Below are 12,452 nucleotides of genomic sequence, written 5' to 3'. Positions count from 1 at the left end.
ACAAAAGCAACCACAAACCACAATCTAAACTGAATGGAGGTGGACAAGTTACACTTACTTTCTCTCCTTCTTGAGCCTTTGATGATGCTCTTCCTTCAGCTAATTACTTCCTGTAATGAAGGTTATATGCAAATGAAACAAGAGTTCTTAGAATGCAGCATGAGCTGGGCACCAATCCTAGCTATCATTGTTGACAGACACTTGAAGAATCTCAAGGCGCACGTGCAAGTTACCTTGGACAGATCTGAGTGAACAAACGGCTGCCTCCTTTGTTGGCTGAACTTGGTTCATCCAAAGCAAGCCAGTCCTGACTTTTCATAGCTGGGGGGGTGGGGTGGGGAGGGTCTACATGTTTACTGAAACTCATCACCCTGATCTCCGCGCGCGCGTGCGTGTAGACAATCAAACTGAAAAAGGCATGAATTTCAAGACAGAGTCACATTCATAGTTTGCATGACAAAAGCCATCCAGTCAACCCCGTGCTGAAATAAGGGCACACCCACAAACCTCTCTGGTGGGGGGAGTTTAAGTGTGGATGGAGAGGCACCAGAGTCTTTTCTCTAGGCAGGGCCATCTAGGCCTTACCAGGAAAGTGAATAATCAGCAATGGCACCCTATGACCTCCAGTTTTGGCAGCCCCCAGTCCGCTCTCACACTGTACCCCTCAGTGACAGAAGTCAGGGATGGAGCAGCCTGGTCATTGATTGAAAAGGTGGCACATGTGCCCTGGCATCTGAGAATTTCTTCTCAGGGCACAACACTGGGGGAAGATAAGGAGAAAATCGGTAGTTGGGTAATGGCAAGATTGTAAGTATGAAAATGTAAAATGTCTGAAGATGATTAAAGTGCCTGATGATTTAGTTCTAGATAAAGTGGCCTCTCTCCTGCTGTCCAGAGTGTGAGTTAACATAAAAGAAATGTAGGCTCTTCTGTTATCTCCATGATTCCTTTTTAAAACCCTTTCTCTTCCGCTTCATCTACTCAAGTTTAGTAACTAAACCCTGTTTGCTGAACCTGGGACTTAGGTACTGGGGTCATCGGTGGTTTCATAGTCCTTTGAAAACTGTGCAATAATTCTCCGAGCCAGTGGGTTAGTGGTCTTCAGCAGTTCGGCTGCTGAAGGGCGGGACCTTGGAGTTGCCTTGCTTCCCTTCTTCTGTAGCAAGGCCTTGAAATCATCGTTTCTGCCAGCATCTAGGTTAGCACTGCCACTTGACCCTGCAGAAGCAGCTGACTCACTGATTGGAGAATCAGCTGTGTTCTTTATTGGTGAATGGGAGCTTGGTCTGCTGCTACCAGCAAAGACCTCACCAGGCTCTCTCCAACCAAGCAGCTTTCTCTTGGACCTAAATAAGAGAAAGTTTACTTTGAGTGAATTTACGCAGCAGACATTTCCTAAATGCTTTGTATAACTTCATGAATGCCAGTGACATGATCTGGGAGCTTCCATAGAGCAGCCTTGCGGGCAGTTGTACCTACCAGCTTTCTCTCTCACTGCTAAGTCCTCAGAGTCCCTTGTCTGGCCCTCTGTCTCTACACCCCTTTCAATGCCCACAGCTGGAGTCGCTTAGCCTGTGCCTGCAGGCTCAGTTCTGCTCAGGTTCTGGGACCAAGGAAGCATTTAAGGAGTCTAGGCCAGCAGCCCAGTGACTCTGAATCAGGATAGCCTGAGAGCTGATCCTGTTCTGAACTGGTGCTCCAGCTCTAATGACTGGGCTCTTTCTAGTTTTTGTGGTTTTTTTTGTTTTGTTTTTTTTTTTCCTCATCGCCAAGCCCCTGCTTTGTGCCCCTGTCCAATAACCGGGGCCCGGTCTGGTCCCCCTTTGCCCAAGTTCCTGCTTTGATGCTTGGCTCGCTGCCCCATTTCACTTTTTGATAAGATGTTTTTGGTACAAAGAATTCTGTAAAGGGTTAAATGTCTCCGTCTGTAGACAGAGCTTCCAGAGAGCAGATGGAGCCACAATAGGCCGAGCGGTTGCTAGGAGACGAGGGGCCTCTCACTCGGCACCTGGTCCTCCCTTCCCTGCCCCTCCTCCACTTCACCCAAAGATGTCAGTGAATTGCATATGTGAGGCTGTGGGCTGCATTCACATATGTGGGTATCTGAACTTAGGCTCCAGTTGCAATTCTAATGGCTACTTAGAGGTAGCAGCTTTTCTTTTGATATAAGAAGGGTAGACAATTACAATAGGAATTAAGAAAATTGGTCTAGACCTGTGTATCACAGTAAACAAATCTTCAGTTGTGCGTGAAGCCACAAAGACGTCATCGTCCTCTTCGGCAATCCATTCGGCTGTTTTATCACTAATTACACTTTTTTCTTCAGTGCTTGCTTCCGTAGAACTCCCTAGGCATAAGAACCAGAAGGAATTAAATACTTTGACCACTAACAGTTAGGACAAAGCACATACTCCTCTGGTATTTCATTTGATGTTCAAAGCAACTCTGGAAGGGCTGCAGGGCAGAGACTCTTAATGTCTCCATTTTGCAGAGGAACACGATGTTCAGAAGGTTAGTGTTTTAGCCAAGGTGCAGTGAGTGGCAAAGATCAGCATGGGTCCCTATGTTCTCACGCCTTTTCCACTGCACAACAGGTTGCCTGAGCATTCTCTTGTTTTGAATGCAGCATTTTTAAAAATCAAAAAGCGGAGAGATATCTAAAGCAATGACTCAACCAGTAGGTGGGAGCGGGACCTATCTGAATCTCAGAGGGAGCCTGTGGAGTTTGATGATGCATCTTCTAAAAATTACTTGTGGCTGTGATTTGTTTGCTTGTTTTAGCCACTATGATTTAACTTATGTTGGAAGTCCAAATTGGCCTAAGGAAGGTCATAAGATTTTGATGTTTGGTGTTAAAGGTTAAAAAAGGATGAGAAATGTGGATGGATCTGGAGGACAATAAGTTAAGTGAAATAAGATAGTCACCAAAAGACCAATGCTGTATGATTCCACTTACATGAGGTCCCTGGAGGAGTCAAATTCATAGGGACAGAAAGTGGAATAGTGGTTGCCAGGGTATGGGGGGAGGGGACAACGGTGAGTTCTTGTTCAATGGGTACAGACTTCAGTTTTGCAAGATGAAGAGAGCTCTGGAGGTGGATGGTGGGTGGTCATGATTATACTACCCTGTGAATGTACCACTGAACTGTGCACTTAAAAATGGTTAGGATGATAAATTTTATGTTATGTGTAATTTTGCCACAATTAAAACAAAACAAACAAACAAAAGAAGAGACATGCAAAAAAGGATGAGGAACATCATGTAGCTTAGTCGTATTGTTCCAGGAAGAGCTAGCCTCAAAGCATCCAAGAAGTGAGCTCCCTTTCCTCCAGAAAGCGCTAAGAGAGGCTGCTGCTAGAAACATGTTCCATTGTTTCAGAAGCTTACAAGCCTTCCATAGCACTTGAACTCAGCCTGGGAGGGTACTGAGTCCCATGCATAAGACTAAAATCCACGTGGCTAGCGAAGAGTCCTGTACCGGGAGGTGGAGAGAGAGTTCCTAGGGCAGGGGATGTGTGCCTGAGCAGGTAGATGGGCTTCTAAGATCCTAGGATGCTAAGAACTAGTTTGAGTTCAGTATCTCAGTACTGGGGGTTCCAGGGGAGATTGACCCAAACTGGATCTTGAGATCCACCCCTGGGTCACTCCTAATCCCAAGGGCAGTGAGACCTGCTCAGAATAACCCAAACCCTCAAGAGATACCTCCAACTGACCTGGTTATCCTCAGGACTCAGGACCATTACTTGTGGTCATTTGCTTCTGTCTCTGGCACTCCACCCTCACCCTCATCTTTCCTGGGATTCAAAGGAAAAGCCAGCAGAGAGTTTTACTAACCTAGAGGACTTGCCTTCCTTTCACCTTCAGCCTCCGGTGTTGAAGTTGTCCTTGTACCAGGTGACTGCAGGTGGTCACTGGTGGGGGGACACCTGGCTTCTTCCTGCAGGGTGATGATGGGGCTGAGTGACAGCCTTGGTTCTGTCCCGTACACCTCCATTTGAGCTGTGGGTGATGTGAGAGGCAGGTACAGCACGCTGGGCTTTTTTGGAACAGGAGGTGGGATCTTGCCTTTCTTTTTCTCTGCTTCTTCCTGGCTCTGGAGGCTAATTCTTTCAGGCAGGGCTTTCACCTTGGGGCCTCCATCCTCCATACTTCCCTGGGGAGGTTGCTGTGTTCCTGAGAAGAAAGCACCAGAGGAACTAGCAAAAGGTGTGAAAACAAGAGATGAGGGTGCTGTTGACTCCCCTGGGCTTCTGCCCTCAGGGCTGGAGGACTTTGGTTTCCGCACCACCGTGTAGATGTCTGGAGGGAGTGGCCTCATGTGTTGAATGGAGCTCTTGGGGGTCATAGCCAAGGTAGGGGAAGTTAGCGGGTACTCCTCAGGGACTGATGGTGGCTTGTGGACCAAGCTTGAAGGCCTTCGGGCCACGGGGGGCTTCTCAGCTATGGGAGGTTTCATCTTTCTCTCTGGCAAGGTGAAGACTTCTGCTCCTGCTTCCTCAGCATAGTCAGGGCTCTCTATGTCATCTTCGGGCTCGGACTTGCTGACTGACCTCAGGCGAACAGAACGTAGATCAGACTGAGTAACCATGGGCATAACTGGATGGTTGGGGCTCGTTTTCTGGGCCAGCTTGGCCCCAAAATTTGTATCTGAGTGATGCCGGCTCACCTTGGTTTTGCTTCTGATGGAGATACTCATCCCAGACAGATCCAGGTTGGTTGATGAGGTCAATGGTAGGTCAAACGAGAGCCGTGACTTGGACATTTTCTCCATTGGTGATGTCGGGGGTAGTGATGACTTCCTCTCAGGTACCACTGGACGCACCCGGACACTGCCACTTGGAGGGGGCAAGTGGCCTAGGGTCAAGGACATGGAGACAGTGGGCGTTGGTGTCTCTGACTGGCTGGAGTATCCACTGGAGGGTGACATCAGCCCAGTAGGCCTTCCTGGGGAGGATACTTCCCTGGCCTCGACCTCGATGGACAGCTGGGAAGGTGTCGTGGCTCTGGACGTGGAAGGGGAGGCGAGAGACTCTGAGCTGCCCCGAACTTGCGTGCACTCAATGACTGTGGTGCCCGTGGCAGTGCTGGAGCTGGACAAGGATTGGTAGGTGTCACCAGACTTCCAGTCAGTAAGATACCAGTGGTGGGAGAATTGTGTGCCTTCTGGATCTTTGAAGGTTGGCACAGCTGGGTGACCCTGAGCATCCTGGTGGGATGAGTGACGTCCTTGGTGTTCCAAGGAGAGACAAAGGCTCCTGGGCCTCTGGTCCTTGGGTATGGCTGACCCACCTTCTTGCAAGAGGACTGGCTCATCTTTGACCAGTGAGACACTGCGCATTGGTGGGGAAGGCTTCTTTTTGGCCTTCCTGAGTGAGATACTCTTGGATCTCTGCCTTCTGTGCTGGGCCTCCTGTTGGGCACTAAGGGAGGCAATGTTGTCAGCACTGTTACTGCCCTGAGAACTTGTACTGGCATAAGGAAGGGCACTGGCTTCATTGGCCTTCTGTTCTTCATCATAGCCTACCTCTGCAGTGCCTGAGTCTGTGGGCACAGACAGTGACCTCTCCCGGAACCTGCTGGCCCCACCTGGGCCTGTCTCCAGCCTTGAGGTACCACTAGTGAGAAGGCCAATCTTGGAGGGTCGTTCCACTGCCTGCCTTTGTTGAGTAGGGTACTCAGAGTAGCCAGCTGACCCACTGCATCCTGCTGGGTTATCACGAGTAACAAAGAGGGTAGCAGCCTCCTTAGGAACTAGAGGTGGCAGTGTGTGCAGAGAGACCCAAGCATTCCCAGAGGAAGGATTTTTTCCATTTTCCCTGACTTGAGTGCTCTGACTGGTGGCACTTGGAGTCATGTAGGTAAAACTATTTCCCTTCCAGGAAGCAGAGAACGTCGATTCGGTTGGTCCATTGCAAGAACTGGGGACGCTATACACCATTCCTATGCTCTCCATGCCAGGAGGGTGTGCACCACCACGTGCCTGGAGAGCTTCTTCTGGATCACTCGAAGGACTCCTCAGTACCGGTGAGGTGAGATTTGGGAAACGAGCTTCCTGACCAACTGCAACTCTTCCATGGACGCCTTCTGGGACTGAATGACTGAGCCTGATGTCTGAGGTGGCAGAGTGGGCCACGCTGCCTGCTGGGCTGTCGCTGTGACCTGGAGAAGGTAAACACAGAAAGTTAGNCAAGAAGCATTTGCCAACAGCTTGGTCGGGATGCCTTGGTTCTTCCTTTCCATAGATGAGGATGCTGGGGGAAGTTGGGTCCCTGCCCATCACCACACAGTGAGTCACAGGATGCCTGCCCTTGAATTGTCCGGGAGGCTGCCAAGCCAAAGACTTGTCGGCTTTGATTATTCCTTTTAGAGCTGAAGCGGCAGGTGGGACTACCTTGGGTTTTTCCCCAGCTTTCACCCCAGGTTTATGCACCATCACAGACTTCAGTGCTCACCTCTCCTGAGATGAGAGCAGAGGAGTTTGAACTGATAAAGGATAGCACTGTGTGACTTTCAGCCCCAGCAATGAATCTGGAGTATGCCACAGCTGAAAGGTTCAGGGTCTGGTGGCATTTTTGGCACCTGTCCCTTTTAAGCTTTGCAACATGAGAGACTTAGGATGACCTACACATGTGAGGAAACCATTTGGATGTTCAAAATCCCCAAAGACTTTTTCATATACAAAAATTATTACTGTTACATCATTGCTACTACTACTACTATAATAATTTATAACAGCAGCCACCATTTGCTGAACACCTACTATGTACCAGGCACATGGTAGACAAATATATGTAATAACTCTAATATGCATGACAAGTCTGCCAGGTTGGTATTATTATCCCCAACTTACAGATGAAGGCACTGAGGCTCAGAGGGGTTATGTAAGTTGGCCAAGGCCTCATGGTTAATAAGTGGAGAGGCCAGGACTTGCATCCATATCTCTCTGATATTCTAAATGGCTATATTCCATTTAGAATGGGAAACAATAGCATAATGAACTTATTAGCCTGAGAGACCTGTGCTCCATATTCTGTTGATGCCCTTGACAAAAGGCCCTTGGTTGTCCTTAATTACCACATTGGCTTCTTTTAGGTCATCCAACCGCCCTCCCTCCCCGCCCCCACCATCCCGCACTATGAATTATTCCTGGGTGGCAGGACTGGTGGAAATGAACAAGGGGAAGGGTCTGGGGCATCAGCTGTGGTGGGGTCACCTTGGTCTCGCTGTGAAAAGTTAGAGAATCCAATAATGGTCCGCCTCCGCCTCAGGGTGGATTTGGGGTTCACGGCTGTCTCTGTGTTAAACAACGAGTGTCGCAAACTTGCGTGTTTATCAAACTGCTGCCCTGTAGCCAAAATAAAGACACTTGGGTGCATCCTGGTTTCTGTTTACAGTACAATGGTCTGAGGTGGAGAGAATGGATGATGGTAGGAGCAATGAGCATGAATAGAGTCCAGGCAGGTGGCCCTTCATCCTCCTCCCTCCCAATCTGGCCCTGAATACCCACAGCCCCAGGGCGTACATGTTGGCTTTTGTAGGGTCATACCCAGCGTCACCGGTGAGTCTTAGGTGGCCGAGGGCCATGGTTTTCAACTGTGGCTACGTGGGAAAACCAACTGAGCAGCTTTTGAAACTCTAATACCTGAACCCCATCAAGAACACTTAAATCTCTGGCTGTAGGGCCCAAGTAGAAGCATTTTCTTGCATTCCCCAGGTGATTGATTGTTCAGAGGTACAGCCCGGGGTGAGAACCATTGGTGTAGAGAGACAGGTTGAGACTAGATGTTGCTTGATTGTAATCTTTTCTCAAAGAAAGCCTTTGTATGGGCCAGTAAGGACAGTGCCTCCAAGAGGCTGCCCCACTGCCCGCCAGCATCCAGGAAGCAGCCTGATAGCCTGTCCTCTAGTCACCTGATCACATTTTATCAACATTCATCCTTGGGTAGTGATTGAAATCTATTTCTCTTAAAACACTGGGACAGTCTTTGCTCCAGGGGAATTTCTGGGGCAGGGGTGGGGTGAGGCATGCTGCACCCCCCCCCACTGCCTCTCCTTCATCAGTAGGCTAACCACACCTTCCCCTCTCAGCCCCATGGCTGCATGTGTCCCCACTTCCCACCCTGCCCTGAGCAAGTGGCTCTGCGGGAAAAATCAGGGTTGGCCTCACTGAAAGTAAGGTGGAAGCTTAAAAACCAAGTGCCCACCTTCACTCTGTGAGTGTCTCTTCTCAGCCCTCACTCCTCTTGGTATGTCTCCCTCGGCTCTGAGCTCTGTTTCCTGCCTCTGATTTCCTGAGAGGATGCCAGGGGTGCTGAATGGCCCCACATCCAGGGAATGTTGCCACATGTGGCCAGACCTGTCCTCACTGTCTTCATCAGCTTTTCCCAGCATACCACTGGCCAGTGCTGGTTCACAGGGTGCCTCTGGTCCCTTTAAGTCAGGGAGTCTTCATTTCATCTGGTCGCTGGCCTACCTCCTTCTGAAATGACTGACCCTCCTCCTCTTCCACTTACAGCTGGTGGAGTGTGGAGCATGAATTAATGATGGGCATAGAAGAAGGTGCCACATGTCCCCAAAGTCACAGCCAGCCAAGCCTCATTTGGCTCGGTCTCTTTCTATTACTCACCTTCTCAAACACTTGCCATACCGGTTGAAGAGGCCCACCTCACTAGAAGTCCGGATGCCTACTGAAAGCGCCACAAGGCCCTTGCTCTGTGTCCCGGGTATGATCCTCCCTTCTAGCACCAGCACTACAGACCTTGCACTTCCACCCCGGCTCCTATCTGTGCACTACCAACCTGGCTTCTGGCACAAGAAATTTTCTTTCCCCAAACCAAACAGAACTCACAAACTTGCAATTTCCATAGATGTACCAAAGAACACACAAGTTCACAAGGTTTTAAGGTATTCTGTTAAGAGAGATTTGTTTGCTACCAGATGGGCTCAGTTAGTGTGGCAGTGCCAGTAGAGAGTGAAGAAAGAGCAGCCAGAGCCCCCTCTTCTGCATGCCTCTGTTCCCCAGTGAGAGCCATGACCTTGACAGTGCAGGGTGAGCCAGTAGCAGAGAAAGTCTCACTCCCTCCCCCGGCACCCAGTGCATTTGGAGAGGATGGTCTGTAGTTGGCATGGAGAGAAGCAAACGGAGGTGGTGCTAAGCAACTCTACCAGAGATGTTGATGGGCACAATGTCAGAGTGCGTGGAGCAAGGTTGAAGCCACCGTTTCTCCTCTAGGAAGGGCAGAGGGAAGGGGCTATTCCAGGTAGCTTGCTTGTCGGCTGTGGTAGACAGGCTCAGGGAGGCCTCAGGGGCCCTCACACCCTGGGTGGTAGTCTCATCCTCGCTCAGCTGCCGTTTTGTAGGCTGTTGGGAAAGAAGGTGATGGGAAGGGTGTGCTCCCGATGAGATGAGCCATGCCCATGGGATGGCTGTCTAGGCAGGGTGGTCGGAGGCTATGTCTGGGAGGCAGGAAAGTGTGGACAGGCTGTCAGGCCAGACACCTGCTTGTGTACGGCCCATCTGGGCAAGGCCTCAGGGTAGCTCTGCTGGTAGGCAGAGGTGAGCAGCAGCTTCCGGTGGGTAACGTAAGCAGCTCGAAGACTCCTGTCAATAAGTGCAGAGAGAGCTCTGCATGCTGGCTCTCACAGGTGGGGGAAGAGGCAACTCACCATCAATACAAACTCCAGACGCCTGCCAGCCTGGGGCCTTGGGCTAGGGGTGGGCTCAGGGGCCTCATCAGCAGAGCGGAAGGTCTGCCCCAGGAGTCTGGCCTCCAAGTACTGTTCCTCATATTCTTCTGAAAAATAGCACAGTGGATACACACTCGAGGGGGCCACAGTCAAGCCCTGGGCTGGGAAGGGACCATAAGAGCTGGGTCTCCTGCTCTAGCTGCCGGGCTTGACTTGCATGGTTTCTCTAGCATGTTTCCTGGCTTCTGAGCCTCTGGATTCAGAATTGGAAAAAAAGCCTACGTCCCAGGACTATGAACGCGGAGGAGAAAAGAGAGTCGATGAATTCGAGTTGTGCCAGTTGTGAGACCAAGCCTGTGTCTTGATGGCTCCCACCTTAGGTGCTCAACCTAGAGGAGAGGTCCAGGAGGCAGACACCTTTTGCTATTTTATGCTGCGGGGTCCCCTCCCTGAAACCCTGCACTTCTTCAGGTTTTCTGCAGCCCTACCAGGGAAAGGACCTGTGTGAAGCACGAAGACATGTGCATTGGGAAGTCCAATGCGGAGCGCTCCCTTGGATGTCAAGAACTCTTATTTGAGCCTCTGAGGGCCTGGTTCCCTGCATCCTGGTCCCACTGTGGGCGGTGCAAGGTCGAGGGGGACTCAGTTGAAGCAGAGGGAAGGCAGAGGTAGCAGCATAGAAGGCGGGAGAAGTGGAGGGGCATTGTCAGCGAGTAAAAGGGACACACAAGATTTGGATGGCTCCACTTAAGCGATGAATTCGATGAGTAAAGGAGGAACGTGAGAGCAAAGAACCAACAGGTGGGGCTCTATGCACATTTGAACAGACTTTAAGACTCCTGGAAGCTTGGACTCAGGAGGGGCTTCAAAAGTTCTCTGGTCCAACACCCCATTGTGGGCTCAGAGTTCTTCCTCAGCAGCCCTTCTAGTTGCTTCTTCAGCCTCCACATGGTCCTGCAGAGAAGGAAGGGCAGCCTTCCTCCCAAGGCAGCTCATTCCATCCACGAACGATCGGGGCTTTCAGGCGTGTCAGGAAAGCTCTTCCTATCTTGAGGTGGAATCTGCCTCCCGCTACATTTCTGCCCACCTGTCCTAATTCTGCCCATGGTGGCAACATAAAGCACATGGACTCTTTTTTCTGCATGATAGCTCCTCTCTTATCTGAACACAGGGCTCACGGTGTCCCCTGGAATCTTGCTTCTCTAAGGTCACTGCTGCCCTGTCAGGGAGGCGAGGGTTTGGGCTGTAGTCCAGTTGAGTGGCCCAGCTGTTGTTTTCTAGTCCCCCTACAAGTTAACCTTCGTCGGCGTGGATAAGTGAGAGCCGGTAAGGCTTCTTTTCACACTTAACGTTCACTCAACAAATGTCTACTGAGCCCCTCCCGGGGATCCAGCTGTGCCAGGTGCTTCTGGAAAGGCAAGGGTACGAAGAGATGTCATTCTTTACGTGGAGACGCTCAGTCTGGTTAGGTGGACAAAGTCTACACCCAGGACTGGTAGGTGAATGAATAAATGAAGGGACAAATGAGAGAAAAAGCAGCTCAGAACTATCTAAGTCCTCCTGAGCTGGATGGCATAAGGTGGCTGACACGAGTGCTCATGCGGGGACGGATGCAAAGTGCAGAGCTAGTGTTAAAGGAGTTTTTAGGTGAGGCAACTTTGAAGAAAGTATGAGGATTGGGGGTTGGGAGAGCGAGGAAGGGCTTCTAAGCTTTGAAAAAGGCCCAAGTGGGACAGCGAGTGCCTGGCATAGGTACAGAGCTTGCGACTACTGCTGAGGTTTTATTTGTATTATTTCATGGAGATAGAACTTCCCTACAGTAAGGTATGCAAATCCTAAATGCACAGCTGGGTGAATTTTGACATACCTATGTCCCTTGTAACCTCCATCCAGAGACTGTAACACCCCAGTAGCCTCTTGCACAGCACTGAGGCTTAATCTTTTTGCCACTCACGTTGGCTAAATCCTTCCGATCAACGAGTATGGTTTTCACATTGCAAGGTTTTATCAGGGACCGAACCATCTTTTCTTTTATGGTAACTTTACTATCGTGCCCAGCCTCGCCCTGCGTTCCACAGGACACTACTGGGAGGTGACAGTGCATCTTATCCGGGTCTCTTCAGCTGCAAGATACTCTTGCCAAGCAGGTTACATACCATTTTTACTTCTCACAAAACTTTGCTATGTGGGGAGCTGGAATCTGATTTGAAAGATTGATCTGAAGCTCAGGGAGGTTGGGTAATCTGCACAGTGTCCCACAGCTGGTTAGGCGTGGGATTTAAATGAGATTCTAGGTCTGTCTGATTCCGAAGTCTGGGTTTTCTCACTCTGCCTGGTGCATGCAATCTGACTGCTCTGGCACTGCAACTGGGCTCTTTTTCCGGGTTGTGTGGACCCAGCTTGGTGGAGAGGGTGCTCATCTGTATACTCCAAGGTGCCGGGCTGGGATTTAGGGGACGAGGAGAGCTTTGGGTGCTGTGTATTGGGCTTCCTTTGATGAGGCAGTAGCTAGCTACCTAGGAGCCACACGAGCAAGGTTAAGACACGAGCAGAACGAGTGAAGCCCTGAGGGGGAGACCCTGCAGATGCCTCCATTGTCTTTGGGTGCAAGGATTCCAAAGGCATGGGTGATGTGGCAAGAGATGGTCTAGAAGGTTTGTGAGCCCACGCAGGGGGAGTCTCTCACCCAGCTCTCCTGGCAAATGGCTTGACCATTGCCCTGCTTCTGCCTCTGTCTCGCCCCCCACCCCCCATGGTCTTCTGA

At 50.4% G+C, this 12,452-nt stretch overlaps 1 protein-coding gene across 4 annotated transcripts in view; it reads right to left on the bottom strand.

Annotated features, from left to right (window-relative positions):
- Positions 1 to 419: 419 nt before the first annotated feature.
- Positions 420 to 12,452, bottom strand: part of NHSL2 (NHS like 2) — an 80,117-nt gene continuing 68,084 nt past the window's right edge. For 2 of the 4 annotated variants that reach the window (XM_077763332.1, XM_077763322.1), the window contains exons 2-4: positions 3,836 to 6,160; positions 2,215 to 2,347; positions 420 to 1,346 (exon numbers count right to left, since the gene is read on the bottom strand). In XM_077763332.1, the coding sequence (XP_077619458.1) occupies positions 1,022 to 1,346; positions 2,215 to 2,347; positions 3,836 to 6,160 (2,783 nt within the window). In that variant the 3' untranslated portion in view covers positions 420 to 1,021. Of the gene's footprint in view, positions 1,347 to 2,214; positions 2,348 to 3,835; positions 6,161 to 7,214; positions 7,347 to 9,166; positions 9,363 to 9,667; positions 9,796 to 12,452 lie in introns of all 4 variants that reach the window. The other 2 variants (XM_077763304.1, XM_077763314.1) reach the window with 2 other exon arrangements.

Source organism: Crocuta crocuta, unplaced genomic scaffold (assembly GCF_008692635.1).
Source record: "Crocuta crocuta isolate KB4526 unplaced genomic scaffold, BGI_CrCroc_1.0 scaffold440, whole genome shotgun sequence".
NCBI lineage: Eukaryota > Metazoa > Chordata > Mammalia > Carnivora > Hyaenidae > Crocuta > Crocuta crocuta.
This window is presented reverse-complemented; position numbering and strand designations above follow the sequence as displayed.